The sequence below is a fragment of the Symphalangus syndactylus genome, chromosome 17 (assembly GCF_028878055.3).
Source record: "Symphalangus syndactylus isolate Jambi chromosome 17, NHGRI_mSymSyn1-v2.1_pri, whole genome shotgun sequence".
NCBI lineage: Eukaryota > Metazoa > Chordata > Mammalia > Primates > Hylobatidae > Symphalangus > Symphalangus syndactylus.
Genome location: NC_072439.2, coordinates 13,750,648 through 13,765,955, shown reverse-complemented (window position 1 = coordinate 13,765,955; position 15,308 = coordinate 13,750,648). Strand labels below are relative to the sequence as shown.

The following is a 15,308-nucleotide window of genomic DNA, read 5'->3' as shown; positions in this document are numbered from 1 at the left end:
AAAATAAAAAAATGTAATTCACAGACCATAAAATTTCCCTTCAAGGCCAGGCACGGTGGCTCATGCCTGAAATCCCAGCACTTTGGGAGGCCAAGAAGGGAGGATCGCTTGAGCCCAGGAGTTCAAGACCAGCCAGAAAAACAAGGTGAAGCCACGTCTATGCAAGAAATACAAAAATTAGCTGGGTGTGGTGGTGCACACCTGTGGTCCCAGCTACTCTGGAGGCTGAGGTGGAAGTATTGCTTGAGCCCAGGAGGTCAAGGCTGCAGTGTGCTATGATTGCACCACTGCACTCCAGCCTGGGTGACAGAGTGAGACCCTTTCTCAGAAATAAAAATAAATGTAATTCACACACCATATAATTGCCCTTCAAGGCCAGGCGGGGCGGCTCATGCCCGTAATCCCAGCATTTCGGGAGGCCAAGGCAGGTGGATCATGAGGTCAGGAGATTGAGACCATCCTGGCCAACATGGTGAAACCCCGTCTCTAGTAAAAATACAAAAATTAGCCGGGCGTGGTGGTGCGCACCTATAGTCCCAGCTACTCAGGAAGCTGTAGCAGGAGAATCACTTAAACCTGGGAGGTGAAGGTTGTAAGCCGAGATGGTGCCACTGCACTCCAGCCTGGGCAACAGAGCAAGACTCCATGTCAAAAAAAAAAAAAAAAAAAAAAAAAGGCCGGGCGCAGTGGCTCACACCTGTAATCCCAACACTTTGGGAGGCCGAGGTGGGCAGATCACGAGGTCAGGAGATCGAGACCATCCTGGCTAACACGGTGAAAACCCATCTCTACTAAAAATACAAAAAATTAGCCAGGCGTGGTGGCGGGCGCCTACAGTCCCAGCTACTTGGGAGGCTGAGGCAGGAGAATGGCGTGAACCCGTGAGGCAGAGCTTGCAATGAGCTGGGATTCCTCCACTGCACTCCAGCCTGGGCGACAGAACAAGACTGTCTCAAACAAAAAATTCCCTTAAAAAAATTATGCACCTGTCACCACTAATTCCAGAACATTCTATCCAGCCCAAAGGATGCCCCATAACCATTTGTGATCACTCTCAATCCCCTTCTCCGCCCTCCAGCACCCGTGAATATCCCCTTCCTGTCTCTGTAGATTGGCCTGTTCTGGACATTTCATAGAAATGGGATCACACGCTGTGTGGCCTTTGGTGTCTGATCTTTCACTAAGTGTGGCGTCCTCAGGGTTCGTCTGTGCTGGGGCCTGTGTTAGAGCCTCGCTCCTTTCCATGGCTGTCATTCTGTGGTGTGGATGGCCACGCTGTGCTGATTCACTCCCCGGTTGGACACAGGTCATTGCCATGTTTGGCTGCTGTGGACATCCGTGGACACATTTCAGTGTGGACGGATGTGTCCACTTACCTTGGGGACATGTCTAGGGCTGGCATTGCAGGTCCCACGCTAACTCCACATTTAGCCTTTTGAACAACTGCTCAACTGTTTCCAAGGGGCTGCACCATGTTAGCCTCCCCAGCCACGTGGACTGCAGCTTCCCTGACCCTCGCTGCTGTCTTTGATGCTAGCTGTCCTGGTGGGGGTGACAGGTAACTCACCGTGCATTTGACTCACATCCCTAACATCTCTTCATGTGCTCATTGGTTGTCTATATATATATATATATATATATACACATATTATATATATATATATACACATATTATATATATATATACACACATATTATATATATATACACATATTATATATATATATACACATATTATATATATATATATATATACATATTATATATATATATATATATATTTTTTTTTTTTGAGACAGAGTCTCGCTTTGTCACCCAGGCTGGAGTGCAGTGGCGTGATCTCGGCTCACTGCAACCTCCGCCTCCCGGGTTCAAGCCATTCTCCTGCCTCAGTCTCCCGAGTAGCTGGAACCACAGGCGCGTGCCACGCCCACCTTTTTGTATTTTTAGTACAGACAGGGTTTCACTGTGTTAGCCCGGATGGTCTCGATCTCCTGACCTCAGGTGATCCGCCCACCTCGGCCTCCCAAAGTGCTGGGATTACAAGCATGAGCCACTGCACCCGGCCCTTTTTTTCCACCTTACAAAAGCAAAACGTTTGTGTATCGTCTTGGCCACCCAGAGACATGGATGATCCTGGGAACTGAATTCCGTGTATGGCCCAAGCCAATTCTCCCAGTCTCCCAGCTTGGTGGACACCAGGCCCAGGCAATACAGTACACAGTAAAACTGGTCTCATTCAGGTCGGGAATGGTGGCTCATGCCTGTAATCTTAGCACTTTGGGAGGTTGAGGCAGGAGGATCACTTGAGGCCCAGAGTTCAAGACCAGCCTGGGCAACACAGCGAGACTCCCTGTCTCTATTAAAAACAAATAAATAAATAAAAAATCTGCCTCATTTGACCACGAGCAGCACCTTTTGAATTCTGAAGCTGAGGCAATAACCAAGAAAGAGAGATGTGGGTGAGGCTAGTTTCTGTCCTTCCCCCACCCCCGCCCCCCGACTACAGGGTACACACTTACGAGACACAGGGCACAGAAGAGCGGACGCCTGGGTGGCTTCACCTCGACCTTTTTTATTTGCATTTTTTAAAAACAATTAAATTAGAATACAAATATTAGAAAACAGCGGCCTTCAGCTGCCCGTGTGGGCGGGAGGGGCCGAGCTGCGCAGCGGGCTGCGGGCTCTGCAGTGAGACTGAACTGCCCTCGGCCAGATGCACGTCCCTTTCTTTAGACCTGAAATGATATTGCTTCCTGACTAGAAGTTCTGTTTATACAAAGGAAAATTCTGGGCTGGGGAGGACAAAAGCAAAACAGACCGCAGGCAGCGGTGTTGGAGAACCAGGTGAGGCCAGTGCCCCGCCTGCGCCCCGGTCTCCTGGGGGGAAAGGGGGGTGCCCAGCTGTGGGCTCCTGGAGGCAGAGCCCTGGAAGCTCCCCCAGTTGTTGGACCCTGAGGCCAAGGGCATGGGTGGGGCCTGTGAGGGGCCAGGAAGGAGGCCCCTGGTCTGGTCCTGCTGGAAGAGTGAGGCTCCCGGGGGACAGGGTGCTGGGCCAGCCTCGTACCCACCGGAAAACCAAGAGCAAAAAGGAGAGGAATCAACCCAAACTGAGAGCCGGGGTGGCCGGAGTCCCTGCTGCCCCTTGGGAAGTGACCGCCCCCCATGCCCCAAGGACCGGGGTATGGTGGCGGCGGCGGTGGCAGCTGTGGACATCTGTGGACATCTGTGCTGTTCCGTAGGGAAGTTAACCTGAATTGGAGTTACCGAGGTAGCTGGCTAGAAAACTGAGACCCCCCCACGCCACACGGTGCCGCACCCTGGGCCCCCGCCTTCCCCAGGGGTTCCTGGCCACACACCGGGTCTTCAAAATACCAAATTATTGCACTTTCAAAAAATACAACACATCTGTGGCTAAACCCTCCCCAGCCACCCACCGTACCCCCATCCTGCCCACCCATCCCCCCACCCCACTGCCCCTCCCTGCCCCAACCCACTCCATGGCTTCTTGGCTAAAACGTTCGCTGCTCAGTGCGTGAGGGTCTCTGGGCGAGGATGCATTTGCAGAGAAAAAGCAAAGGAAGAGACAAACGTCAAAGTGGTCGCCAGAGAGGGGCTGCGCCCCACCGCCCGCCGCCCGGGTCCCTGCGCGCTGGCTGGAATGGTCGTGGGAAGAGGGTGGCGGGCGGCGGGGCATCCAGAGGGGAAGGCGTGGGGCGGCGTCCTGGTCCCTCCCGCCCACTACCCCTTCCCGGCTGGGACTCCAGCCGGGGAGGCGGCTGTGTGGGTGGCCGGCCTTGTTTTTAAGAGTTTGACTTTTTTGTTTCATTTTTCTTTTTTGTATCTTTTTTTGTCATTTTACTTTTTTTTTAATCCCCCGATAGGAGAGTCCAGAGGTACAGGTGCCAGGAGCCAGGCAAAAGGGTGGAAAAACAAAACAAACGACAAGAAAAAGAAAAAGAAAGGTCACTCCTCCCTCTGCGCCAAGGCTGGCCCGCGCCCCTCTGCGTGGTGAGCACCAGGAAAGTCGAGTGTGCGGCCGGGGTCAGCAGGCCGGCACCAGGCCCTTCTGGAAGGGGCAGCGGCGCTTGGGCCGAGGGCCCTCTTCGTCCTCGTCTTCCTCCTCCTCTTCCTCCTCCTCCTCATCCTCTGAGGATGATGAGCTGTCCAGAGTGAGGTCCACCACATCGGCGCCCGGCTTCCCATTCTCCACGCTGCCCACCGGGCCGCCGCCACCCGTGCTGCCCAGGGCACCGCTCCCATTGACGCTGGGGGCGGGCAGGAGCCCATTGGCGTCTGAGGGGCCTGCGGGCGACAGGGAGAGGGTGCAGGTACTTAGGATGCAACCACTGATAAATGGGGAAACTGAGGCAGCCCTGGATGCAGACTGGGCGGCTGGTGGGGCGAAGCACTCACCCAGCACGAGGATGGCACCCTGCGGGCTGCAGCTGCGCTCCTTTTCAGCGCGGATCGGGCACCACGAGCCATCCACCAGGTACTCGATCTCGTCGGCGTCCTCACACTCGCTCAGGATCTTCGAGAGGAGCCTGGGGCGAGGCGGACAGCTGACGCCAGGGCTGGAGGCGCCCCACCCCCCAAACTCCCCAGCCCTCCATCCCTCCCGGGTGCAGCCAGGCACTCCCCACCTCTCTCTGCAAGAGCAGCTTCGCCACCCCAACTGCAGGGGTCCAGGGGCCCTGCATTCCCTCCCCCGGCCTCAGGCCCCTGCAGGTGCTGAGCCCCAGGCAGGTCTGCAGGTGCACGGCACTGCCGGGGGGAGCGGGGCATGGATGCACATACCCAGTGGCCCCCAACTACCCACAAGAGCAGGGGGTGTGGGGGCTGCAGGGGTCCTGCCCACCCTGCCCCTCTGGGCACCTCCAAGTGTGCACATGTTTGAGTGTGTGTGGACGTGACAGTGTATCTGTGCATGTGTGGAGTCTATGAATGTGTATGTGTGAGCATGTGTACACACGTAGGAATGGATGCATATGGGCATACGTGAATGTGGACTGTATGGATGTGTGTGTGGGTGTGTGATGGTGTGGACTGTATGGATGTGTGTGCGGGTGTGTGTGTGACGGTGTGGACTGTATGGATGTGTGTGTGTGTGTGATGGTGTGGACTGTATGGATGTGTGGGTGTGTGTGTGACGGTGTGCTGTATAGATTGTGTGTGTGTGTGTGACGGTGTGGACTGTATGGATGTGTGTGTGTGTGTGTGACGGTGTGGACTGTATGGATGTGTGTGTGTGACGGTGGACTGTATGGATGTGTGGGTGTGTGTGACGGTGTGGACTGTATGGATGTGTGTGTGTGTGTGACGGTGTGCTGTATGGATGTGTGTGGGTGTGTGTGACGGTGGACTGTATGGATGTGTGTGTGTGTGTGACGGTGTGGACTGTATGGATGTGTGTGTGTGTGACGGACTGTATGGATTGTGTGTGTGACGGTGTGGACTGTATGGATGTGTGTGTGTGTGTGACGGTGGACTGTATGGATGTGTGTGTGACGGTGGACTGTATGGATGTGTGTGGGTGTGTGTGTGACGGTGGACTGTATGGATGTGTGTGTGTGTGTGTGTGACGGTGGACTGTATGGATGTGTGTGTGTGTGTGACGGTGTGGACTGTATGGATGTGTGTGTGTGATGGTGTGGACTGTATGGATGTGTGTGTGTGTGTGACGGTGGACTGTATGGATGTGTGTGTGTGTGTGACGGTGTGGACTGTATGGATGTGTGTGGGTGTGTGTGACGGTGGACTGTATGGATGTGTGTGTGTGTGTGGTGTGGACTGTATGGATGTGTGTGTGTGTGTGACGGTGTGGACTGTATGGATGTGTGTGGGTGTGTGTGACGGTGGACTGTATGGATGTGTGTGTGGGTGTGTGTGACGGTGTGGACTGTATGGATGTGTGTGTGTGTGTGTGATGGTGTGGACTGTATGGATGTGTGTGTGTGACGGTGGACTGTATGGATGTGTGTGTGGGTGTGTGTGACGGTGTGGACTGTATGGATGTGTGTGTGTGTGTGATGGTGTGGACTGTATGGACGTGTGTGTGTGTGAGACGGTGGACTGTGGATGTGTGTGGGTGTGTGTGATGGTGTGGACTGTACGGATGTGTGTGTGTGTGTGTGTGTGTGTGACGGTGGACTGTATGGATGTGTGTGTGTGTGTGACGGTGGACTGTATGGATGTGTGTGTGTGTGTGACGGTGGACTGTATGGATGTGTGTGTGTGTGTGTGATGGTGTGGACTGTATGGGTGTGTGTGTGATGGTGTGGACTATATGGATGTGTGTGGGTGTGTGTGACGGTGTGGACTGTATGGATGTGTGTGTGTGTGTGTGTGTGTGATGGTGGACTGTATGGATGTGTGTGTGTGTGTGACGGTGGACTGTATGGATGTGTGTGTGTGTGTGTGATGGTGTGGACTGTATGGGTGTGTGTGTGATGGTGTGGACTATATGGATGTGTGTGGGTGTGTGTGACGGTGTGGACTGTATGGATGTGTGTGTGTGTGTGTGTGACGGTGGACTGTATGGATGTGTGTGTGTGAGTGACGGTGGACTGTATGGATGTGTGGGTGTGTGTGTGTGATGGTGTGGACTGTATGGATGTGTGGGTGTGTGTGACGGTGTGGACTGTATGGATGTGTGTGGGTGTGTGTGATGGTGTGGACTGTATGGATGTGTGGGCATGCAGCAGTGGGTGTGCGCACACTCCTGCTTTCACATGGCACTGTGTGCCTGCCAGATCAGGAAACAGCCTGGAGTGAAGGTGCTGGCTGCTCAAAGCCCCTGCAGAGGCTGTGAGGGTAGCAATGGGAGCAGAGCGGGGGCTCCCCACGCCCATCCCAGCCACAGCCTCTCCAGAGCGCCCCCGCTGTGTCCGGCCTTCTTCCTCGGAGGTCCTGTCAGCCTCATTTCACACATGCAGGAACAGGCTCCGAAGGGGATGAGTTCCCTGAGGCCACAAGGCCAGCTGGAGGCAGGCACTGGTTCTGCTCGCCCACCTGCCTTGGCCAAAGGGCCTCAGTCTCCCCACTCGCAGGAAGGGAAGGGTGCAGTGGCTGGGGGGCGTCTGAGGAGAGGCTGCCTGCCCCACGGGTCCATGCAGGGCCCAGGCTGGCCTGTTACTGTCAAGGCTACAGCTGCTCCCAGGCACCCGCAGAGGCATCGTTGTCATCACGCAGGAGAGCCCTCGTCCCGCTCTGGGCCACCCTGAGGCTCTCACCCAGGCCAGCCCCTCCGCCCTGCTGAGCTCTCTCTGAGGCGATGCTCGGAGCCTGCCACCCCAGGCGTAGCACAGCCCTGCCTGCCCACTTCCCTGCTTGCAAAACTCCTTTTCACCCTCCAAAGCCCCACCCCACAGCTTCTCCTCCTCCTCCCCAAGACACACACAGCAACAGGATCGTTTATGTCTGGCTCTGCTCTTCTATCCGCTCCCCTGGCCAAGAACAAGACCCTGAAGGCAGGGTCTGGGACGGGGCTCTTTTGGGGACCCTGGGGTCACACAGCTCAGAGCCAGGGACAGAGAGGTGATAGGGGTCATGGAACAAAGTATGAACCAAGGACCCCTCCTCCAGGAAGCCTCCCTGGCTACACTGAGTCCCATGGGCTGCTGAGGCCAAGGCCTGCATGGGACATAGCTGCTTGCCCCAGTCCTGGTGGCCCTGGAGCTGTGAGAGCTGCCGCCACCCCAAGCCCAAGCCCCACTCCGGGCCTGTGGGGGAAGGCGGGCACCCGGCTGCACAGCTGTCAGGCTGGGAACAGAGCAGCCATTCAGGCAGCCCACGTGCCCGGCCCCAAGGACTCCTCTCTCTACCCGAAGCTGGGATGCAAGGGGGTGGCCACCCAGCCCTCCAGAGGGGACCCAGACTCAGGCTGGGTTCGAGTCCCAGCCTGGCGCCCTGTGAGCCGGGGCAGCTCCAGCTGCTGGTTGCCTCCTCTGAGCCTGTTTCCTCGTCTGTAAAATGGGGAAGCTCACAGGTCTGTCTCCTGGGATGGCAACAAGTGCATGAACTGGAGGCCCACTTGGGGATCAAACCTACAACCCCAGAGGCAAGCCAGCCCTGCCTTCACCTGCACAGTCCACTGAGGCCATGCCTGAGGGCTGGGGACCTGGCCCACCCCCACAGACAGGGCCTGCTCCCACCTGTGAGGGCACCAGCTTGTGCCGCTGTGGCCTCACGCCCTGCCAGTGGCTCTGGGGATGAGAGGTGGGCGGGGCCGGCGCCGGGCAGGAGCCGCATCAGGCGCCACAGACAACGGGGCTCAGTTTCTAGAAACTTAAGCCCTGGGCAGAGCCTTCCACCAGGGAGAAAGGTCTTGTCCTCCTGTCCCCTGTGGCCTGGGGAATGCCTGGCCACAGCTGTGCCACCTACGAAGGGAAGGGCGTGGTGTGGCCAGAGCGCTCCAGGAGGCGCCACCTCCTTTGCCTTTCTGCGAGGAGGTCACCCCCAAGGCTGCGTGTCCTGGGGTGAACGCCGTGTGAAAGCAGGACCTGGCTCGGTTTTTTGTGGCAAAAACCACACTCCTGGAGCTCAGGGTCACACTCGCCTGAGGTCACGTGGGAGCGGGGTGGACCGGAGCCCACCTTCTGCAACCTAAGCTACGTGGCTGTCACCTGCATAGCAAAGGCTCTGAGAAGTTCTGCGAGAAAGAAACGGGCTCTTTTCGCAGCCCGGGGCTTCCAAAGCTCCAGGACCACGTGTCCCCACTGCTGTGTCTTGCTGGGGCACCATGTGGTCTGCAGGAAGCGGGGTGCCACTGAGACCTCCACGGCCGTCCAGCTCTGGCCACCCACCCCGGGGCCCCAGGCTCACCCATCAATGATGAGCTGGTCATACGGGGCTGGCTTGTCACACACGGGGCACATCCAGGTGGGCTTCTTCTCGTTCATCTGCAGGTAGAAGACGGCGTCGAAGCACTGCAGGTGGGCACAGGTCTCTGCCCGGCAGGGCACAGAGAGCCGCATCTTCACCAGCTGTGGGGGAGGGGCTGTGTGAGCAGGGCACCCCTCTGGTTGTGCCTGCCTGCCCGGTGCCCCTCACCCCCAGCTCCACCCAAGCTGCCCCGGGCCCAGGGCCGCCAGGGAGGAAGTACGGCCACAGGAGAGGCCCCGAGGAGGGGGCTGCGCCCCAACTCACCGGGCAGATGAGGGACACCCGCACACCGGTGGTGGCGATCTCGCTGTCGGGATCGAGGCGCAGCTTCTCCTTCACTGTGGGGAGGGAACGGAAGACACTGTCAGGAGGGTGGGAACAGTGGGACGCAGGGCTGTGATTCGAGTTCTCTCCAGCACTGATGTCCACCTCCCAGAACAGGCCCCTGACGACGAGTCCCGAGCCTCGCTGTGTGGCTCAGGGCCACGAGAGACCAGAGAAAGCCAGGCGGCGACCACCATTAGATTTGACCACAACCTGGGCACAGCACAGACCCAGCCGAAGCCCCCACACGGAGGTGGCCTATGGGGCCTCCCCAACCCTGCGTGGGCTATGACCCACAGGACTTTTCTGGCAAGTTTCATGCAACACAGCCACCGACGGGGTCATTGCTGTGACTTAATTCTGTCACCTTAATTCTATCCCCAAGGCCACAGCGGGGAATGAGACAGGGACTCGTTTGGGAGACGGATCCCGGGGCCTCCTGGCTGTGAGCCAGGAAGCGGCTGCCACCCAGCCCCAGGCACCACCCCAAGGCAGCCCGCACAGCCAGGAGTGTAGCTGCTTCTTTAAAGGAAAAGACGGTGCCTGCCAGCAAGCTACACAGAACACGGGGAAACATGTGAAACGTGAAGGCTTGGGGGCAGGCACCGCCCTCCCCTTGACAGGCAGCAGGCCCACAGCCAGAAAGAAACTCACGCAGGGACCCTGGCTGCCCTCCTGACGCTTCTGGGATGCGGCTAAACTCCATCCACGGGTAGCTCAGGAGAGACCCCAGCCCCGGGCCGTGCAGGGCAGACCACCCTGGCCCACAGCCCACAGGGCCTCTTCATCCCCCACCTGGCCCTCAGCTGCCTGGTGGACCAGTGTTGCTTCCTCCAGGAAGCCACCTGCCCAACCGACTTGGGGTCCAGAGTGATGGTGCCAGCCTGCCCCCCCACTCCCCCCTGCTGTCCTGACATTCCTCCGCCTGGAAATGCCCCTACCACCCCTTATCGGCCTGAAACACCACTTAACGCTTGGCAAAGGGCAGCTAGGAGGGGATGCAGGTGCCCATCTGATTTTAAAGCAAACTCTCCCTCCTTCGTGTATGGAGAGACGTGCGCAGCAGGAAGGGTTCAAGTGAGGCAAAGGTGAGGACTTCCTAGGTGCAACAAGAAAGAAATCCAGTGACAGAGAGGCTGAGCCTGGGGCCGGCTGTGGAAGCAGCAGGAGACCCCTTCAGAGAGGAAATCTGACCCCGCAGCCCCCAGCACTGCAGGGCTCTGGTCACTGAGTTCAGCCCGGCCCCCACCCCATGGGCCTCGAAGAGACCTGCCCGGCCCCAGCCTCCTCCCTCAAGTTGGCCATTGTCCCCACAGGCAGGAAAGGTCAGGCGGGTTGAAAAAAGGGCCCTTTGAGGGAAGAGGGAGGTGGGGTGGGGTAACCCAGGTCACAGAACCCTAACTTTGCCACTCTGTGCCTCAGTGTCCCCACTGGTCACACAGGGACATCGCCAGGCCCTCCCTCCCCGAGCCTGCCCAGGGATGCTGGACTCGGTGGAGGGACCTGTCGCCCTCCACGTCCTGCTCTGCAGAGGGGATGCTGCCGGCTATCGTTCCTGACTTGGGGGGTGGAGTGCACAGGAGGCTTCAAAACGATGGGGCTCGCAGGCCCCTGGCAGTGCCAGCACTGCTCCAGGCTTCTGGACACCCAGGCTAGGAGGTGCCCTTTGGTGGTCAGGAACAGGGACCAGAGGCCCAGGCCTGGCTGTGCCAGGAGGGCAGTGCTCATGGGGAACTCTCTGGCCTGGGCACAGGGGCCTGGGCAGCTAGGGGGGCAGCTGGAAGACCCTCTGGCCCACATTCTGCCAAGGGGCTGGGGTGGTGCCCAGATTCCACCTGAAAACAGCCACCATTCTGGAAGGGGGTGCGAGCAAACCCAGCTGGCCCAGAACTGCCCTTTCCTCAGCCTGGCAGGTGATCTCAATCCTCACCCACCTGCCCGACTCCCACTCCCAGCTCCAAAGGACTCCAGGTTAGGCCCCAAGCATGTGGGGTCCAGAGAGAGGACCAGGTGCCCTCAAGATGGCTCAGATCTATTCTCCTGAAGACAGTGGCCACCAGAGAAGGCCAGCAACTTTCTGAGGCCACACAGCCACCAAGCAGGGCTAACTGCTGTACGCTGGCTTTGTGCTGCGAGGCTGCTCAGGGTGGGGACTGATTCGCCTGCCAATTGTGGCAGGCTTTTTTTTTTTTTTTTTTTTGAGACGGAGTCTCACACTCTCACCCAGGCTGCAGTGCAGTGGTGCCATCTCAGCTCACTGCAAGCTCCGCCTCCTGGGTTCATGCCATTCTCCTGCCTCAGCCTCCCGAGTAGCTGGGACTACAGGCGCCCACCACTATGCCTCGCTAATTTTTTGTATTTTTAGTAGAGACGGAGTTTTGCCGTGTTAGCCAGGATGGTCTCGATCTAACCCCGTGATCCGCTCACCTCGGCCTCCCAAAGTGCTGGGATTACAGGTGTGAGCCACCATGCCTTGCAGGCAGGCTTTCTTTTAAAATTGCTCTGCGTGTCACTTAAAAAAAATTGTTTTCATTGTTACAAGTACAAAAGAGACCAGGTGCGAAAGGGGCCAAGACTGTAATCCCAGCACTTTGGGAGATTGAGGCAGGTGCACTGCTTGAGCCCAGGAGTTTAAGACCAGCCTGGGGAACACAGCAAGATTCCATCTCTACGAAACATTAAAAAATTAGTTGGGGCCGGGCGCAGTGGCTCACGCCTGCAATCCCAGCACTTCCACAGGCCGAGGTGGGCGGAGTACGGGGTCAGGAGCTCGAGACCATCCTGGCCAACATGGTGAAACCCCGTCTCTACTAACAATACAAAAAATTAGCCGAGCATGGTGGCACCTGCCTGTACTCCCAGCTACTCAGGAGGCTGAGGCAGGAGAATCGCTTGAACCCAGGAGGTGGAGGTTTCAGTGAGCCGAGATAGCGCCATTGTACTCCAGCCTGGGCAACAGAGTGAGACTGTCTCAAAAAAAAAAAAAAAAAAAAAAAAAAAAAAAAAAAAAAAAAGAAAGAAATTAGTTGGGTGTGGTGGTGAACACATGTGGTCCCAAGCTACTCAGGAGGCTGAGGCAGGAGGATGGCTTGAGCCTGAGTTAGAGGCTGCAGTGAGCCACAATCCCACCACCGCACTGTAGCCTGGGTGATACAGTGAGACACTTTTTTTTTTTTTTTTTTTTTGGAGGTGGAGTCTCGCTCTTCAGCCTAGGCTGGAGTGCAGTGGTGCAATCTCAGCTCACTAGCTCACTGCAACCTCTACCTCCCGGAGACCCTGACTCTCTAAAAAAAAAAAAAAAAATAGATTAAATGGGGCCTCACCAACGTGAGGTCAGACCGCCGCTGCCCGTCTTCCTCCCACAGCAACTGCCTCCATGACCCTCGCTGTCCGTGACCCGCCAGGTCCCGCAGCACCCTCGGCCCCGCTGAGGCAACCAGAAGGGGCTGCTTAGAGCACAGCTCCCTCTGTGCTCCTCTCACCCCTCCTGGCCTCTGTGCTGTCCCGGAATGAGGCTCCAGCTCTGCTGCTACTTGGACCCCTGTGGGCTGGGGCGCCTGGGGCCAGCAACACAAGGTGTGACCCCACAGGCCTCTGCACAGCAGCTCCCACTGCCAAGTGCCTCCTCTGCCATCTGTATCCTCCAGAGACCTCCCCAGCCACAGATGGGGGGGCCATGGACCCCCAGAGTGACAGGTGGCCCCTGATCGATCTCCTTTGGGTGCAGGGGCCCGTGCTTTGCCCAGCACAGGGCAGGTTTCCAGGGTGGACTCGGCACCCCTCGGCCGAGGTGGCCTGAGCTGCTCACCCAGCGCCTTGCACAGCTCCGGGTGCTTCACCCCAATGGTCTTCAGCCTCTGCAGCAGCTCCGACGAGGTCAGCTGTCGCACCAGGTACAGGGCCACCGAGTAGCTCTGGGGACAGAAGGGTGGGGTCAGGGCTGGCAGGACAGGGCCGGGGTTGGGGGGCAGGGTGGGCACTGGGGCATGCACTCACCTTGCCGTAGTTCCCCCAGGTGACGGTGATGCGGTTGGTGGCCGAGGACAGGTACATGAGGTGGGTGAGGTTGATGGGGCGGCACGGCCTCTTGGGCTCCACCCCGGGCTTATTGGAGGGGTAGTAGCCCTGCAAGCAGATGGGCTGCTCAGCCTCGAGCCAAGAGCAGCTGGGAAACCCAATGGCCCCCACCCTCCCTCCACACCCCCCAAAACCCGTGCAGCAGACGCTGGGGGGGCCGTGCTCACCGGGACCGAGCAGTAGCTGTGGTTGACCTTCACAGCGATGTTGGGTGGGTACTGGTCCTCCTGAGGGCAGCTGGTGTCTGAGTAACAGATTCTGCAACAACAACATGGACCATGGGGCGGGGAGGGGGCACGCAGGATGGGCTACGCCGCTGCGGGGGTACACAAGTGGGAGCCAGGCGGCAGTGATGGGGGCACTGGAGAAGGTGACACGGGGGGTATCAGGGCCCCCAGGTGTGGCCTGAGTGGGGGTCAGATGGTGGTGTATCCCCAGGCAGGGACAGACAGCAGGCGAGGGAAGCTGGGCTCTGCTGTTAGCAGGGGAGACTGAGAAGGGCCTGGACCAGGACTGGGGGGTGGGGGGGAGGGTGGCTGGGGGTCCAGCCCTGGGGTCGCGGGCACACCTGGGCATACCTCAGGACGACCTGCACGGCTTTAACTCCAGGCTGCAGTTCTCTGTGGGCGTGGAGCAAACGAGAGGAAAGGAAAGGAGAGCTGAGTGAGGAGGGCGTGACCCCAGCCCGCCCAACAAGGTGGAGACCGCCACCCCACAAGGCTCCCTCCCCCAGAGCTGGGAAACTGAGGCCCAGGACTCTTTTGTACAGGCTGGGTGAGACAGGAGTGGCTGTGGGGTCAGCAGAGGGGCTGGCCTTCCTGGAAAATGCAAGAGAATCCACAGCAAAACCCTGAACCAGAGAGGGCAGCCAGGTGCCTCTCACTGCGAAGAAACATAGCTAAAACGTGCATGCTGGAATCTAGCAGCCAGCTCACAATGGCAAGAAAACACCCAGTTTGGGAGGTCAAGGCTGGCGGAGCTTTTGAGCCCAGGAATTCGAGACCAGCCTGCACAACATGGTGAAACTGTCTCTACAAAAAATACAAAAAATTATCTGGGCGTGGTGGTGCACACCTGTGGTCCCAGCTGCTTGGAGGCTGAGGCAGGAGGATTGTCTGAACCCATGGAGGCAGAGGCTGCAGTGAGCTATGATTGCACCACTGCACTCCAGCCTGGGTAACAAAGAGCAACACTCTCCAAAAAAAAAAAAAAAAGTAACACCTGAGGATAAACTTTAACAAGAAATGCCCCCAGAAGAGGAGGAAAAAGTCTATCTACCCAAAGACGCCTCCGTAGATGTTCACAGCAGAACTGACCACGACAGCCACAAACTAGCAGCATCCTGAGTGTCCTTCTATAGATCAAAGGACCAACATGCACAGGACGCGACCCAGCCACGGAAAGGCGCCAGGCTCAGACCCAGGCCTCAGTAGAGGTGCACCGTGAGGACGACCCGCCCAGTGAGAGATGCCAGACACAAAAGGACACACAAGGTAGGTGGCTCACGCCAGTAACCCCAGCACTTTGGGAGGCGGAGGTGGGTGGGTCACCTGAGGTCAGGAGTTGGAGACCAGCCCAGGCAATGTGGTGAAACCTCGTGTCTACTAAAAATACAAAAATTAGGCTGGGCGCGGTGGCTCACGCCTGTAATCCCAACACTTTGGGAGGCCAAGGCGGGTGGATCACAAGGTCAGGAGATCGACACCCTCCTGGCTATCACGGTGAAACCCCGTCTCTACTAAAAATACAAAAAACAAAAACAAAAAAAACCAGCCAGGTATGGTGGCGGGCGCCTGTAGTCCCAGCTACTCGGGAGGCTGAGGTAGGAGAATGGTGTGAACCCAGGAGGCAGAGCTTGCAGTGAGCCAAGATCACGCCACTGCACTCCAGCCTGGGCGTCGGAGCGTGACTCCGTCTCACAAAAAAAAAAAAAAAAAAAAAAATACAAATATTAGCTGAGCGTGGTGGTGCATGCCTGTAATTCTAGCTACTCAGGAAGTCTGAGGCAAGAGAATCACTTG

General features: G+C 57.7%; 1 protein-coding gene across 3 annotated transcripts in view; it reads right to left on the bottom strand.

The window, feature by feature from the left end:
• Positions 1–2,555: 2,555 nt before the first annotated feature.
• Positions 2,556–15,308, bottom strand: part of PIAS4 (protein inhibitor of activated STAT 4) — a 31,170-nt gene continuing 18,417 nt past the window's right edge. For 2 of the 3 annotated variants that reach the window (XM_055247293.2, XM_055247292.2), the window contains exons 4-11: positions 13,866–13,907; positions 13,455–13,545; positions 13,207–13,335; positions 13,019–13,124; positions 9,151–9,224; positions 8,827–8,987; positions 4,417–4,547; positions 2,556–4,305 (exon numbers count right to left, since the gene is read on the bottom strand). In XM_055247293.2, the coding sequence (XP_055103268.1) occupies positions 4,046–4,305; positions 4,417–4,547; positions 8,827–8,987; positions 9,151–9,224; positions 13,019–13,124; positions 13,207–13,335; positions 13,455–13,545; positions 13,866–13,907 (994 nt within the window). In that variant the 3' untranslated portion in view covers positions 2,556–4,045. The remainder of the gene's footprint in view (positions 4,306–4,416; positions 4,548–8,826; positions 8,988–9,150; positions 9,225–13,018; positions 13,125–13,206; positions 13,336–13,454; positions 13,546–13,865; positions 13,908–15,308) is intronic. The other variant, XM_055247294.2, reaches the window with a different exon arrangement.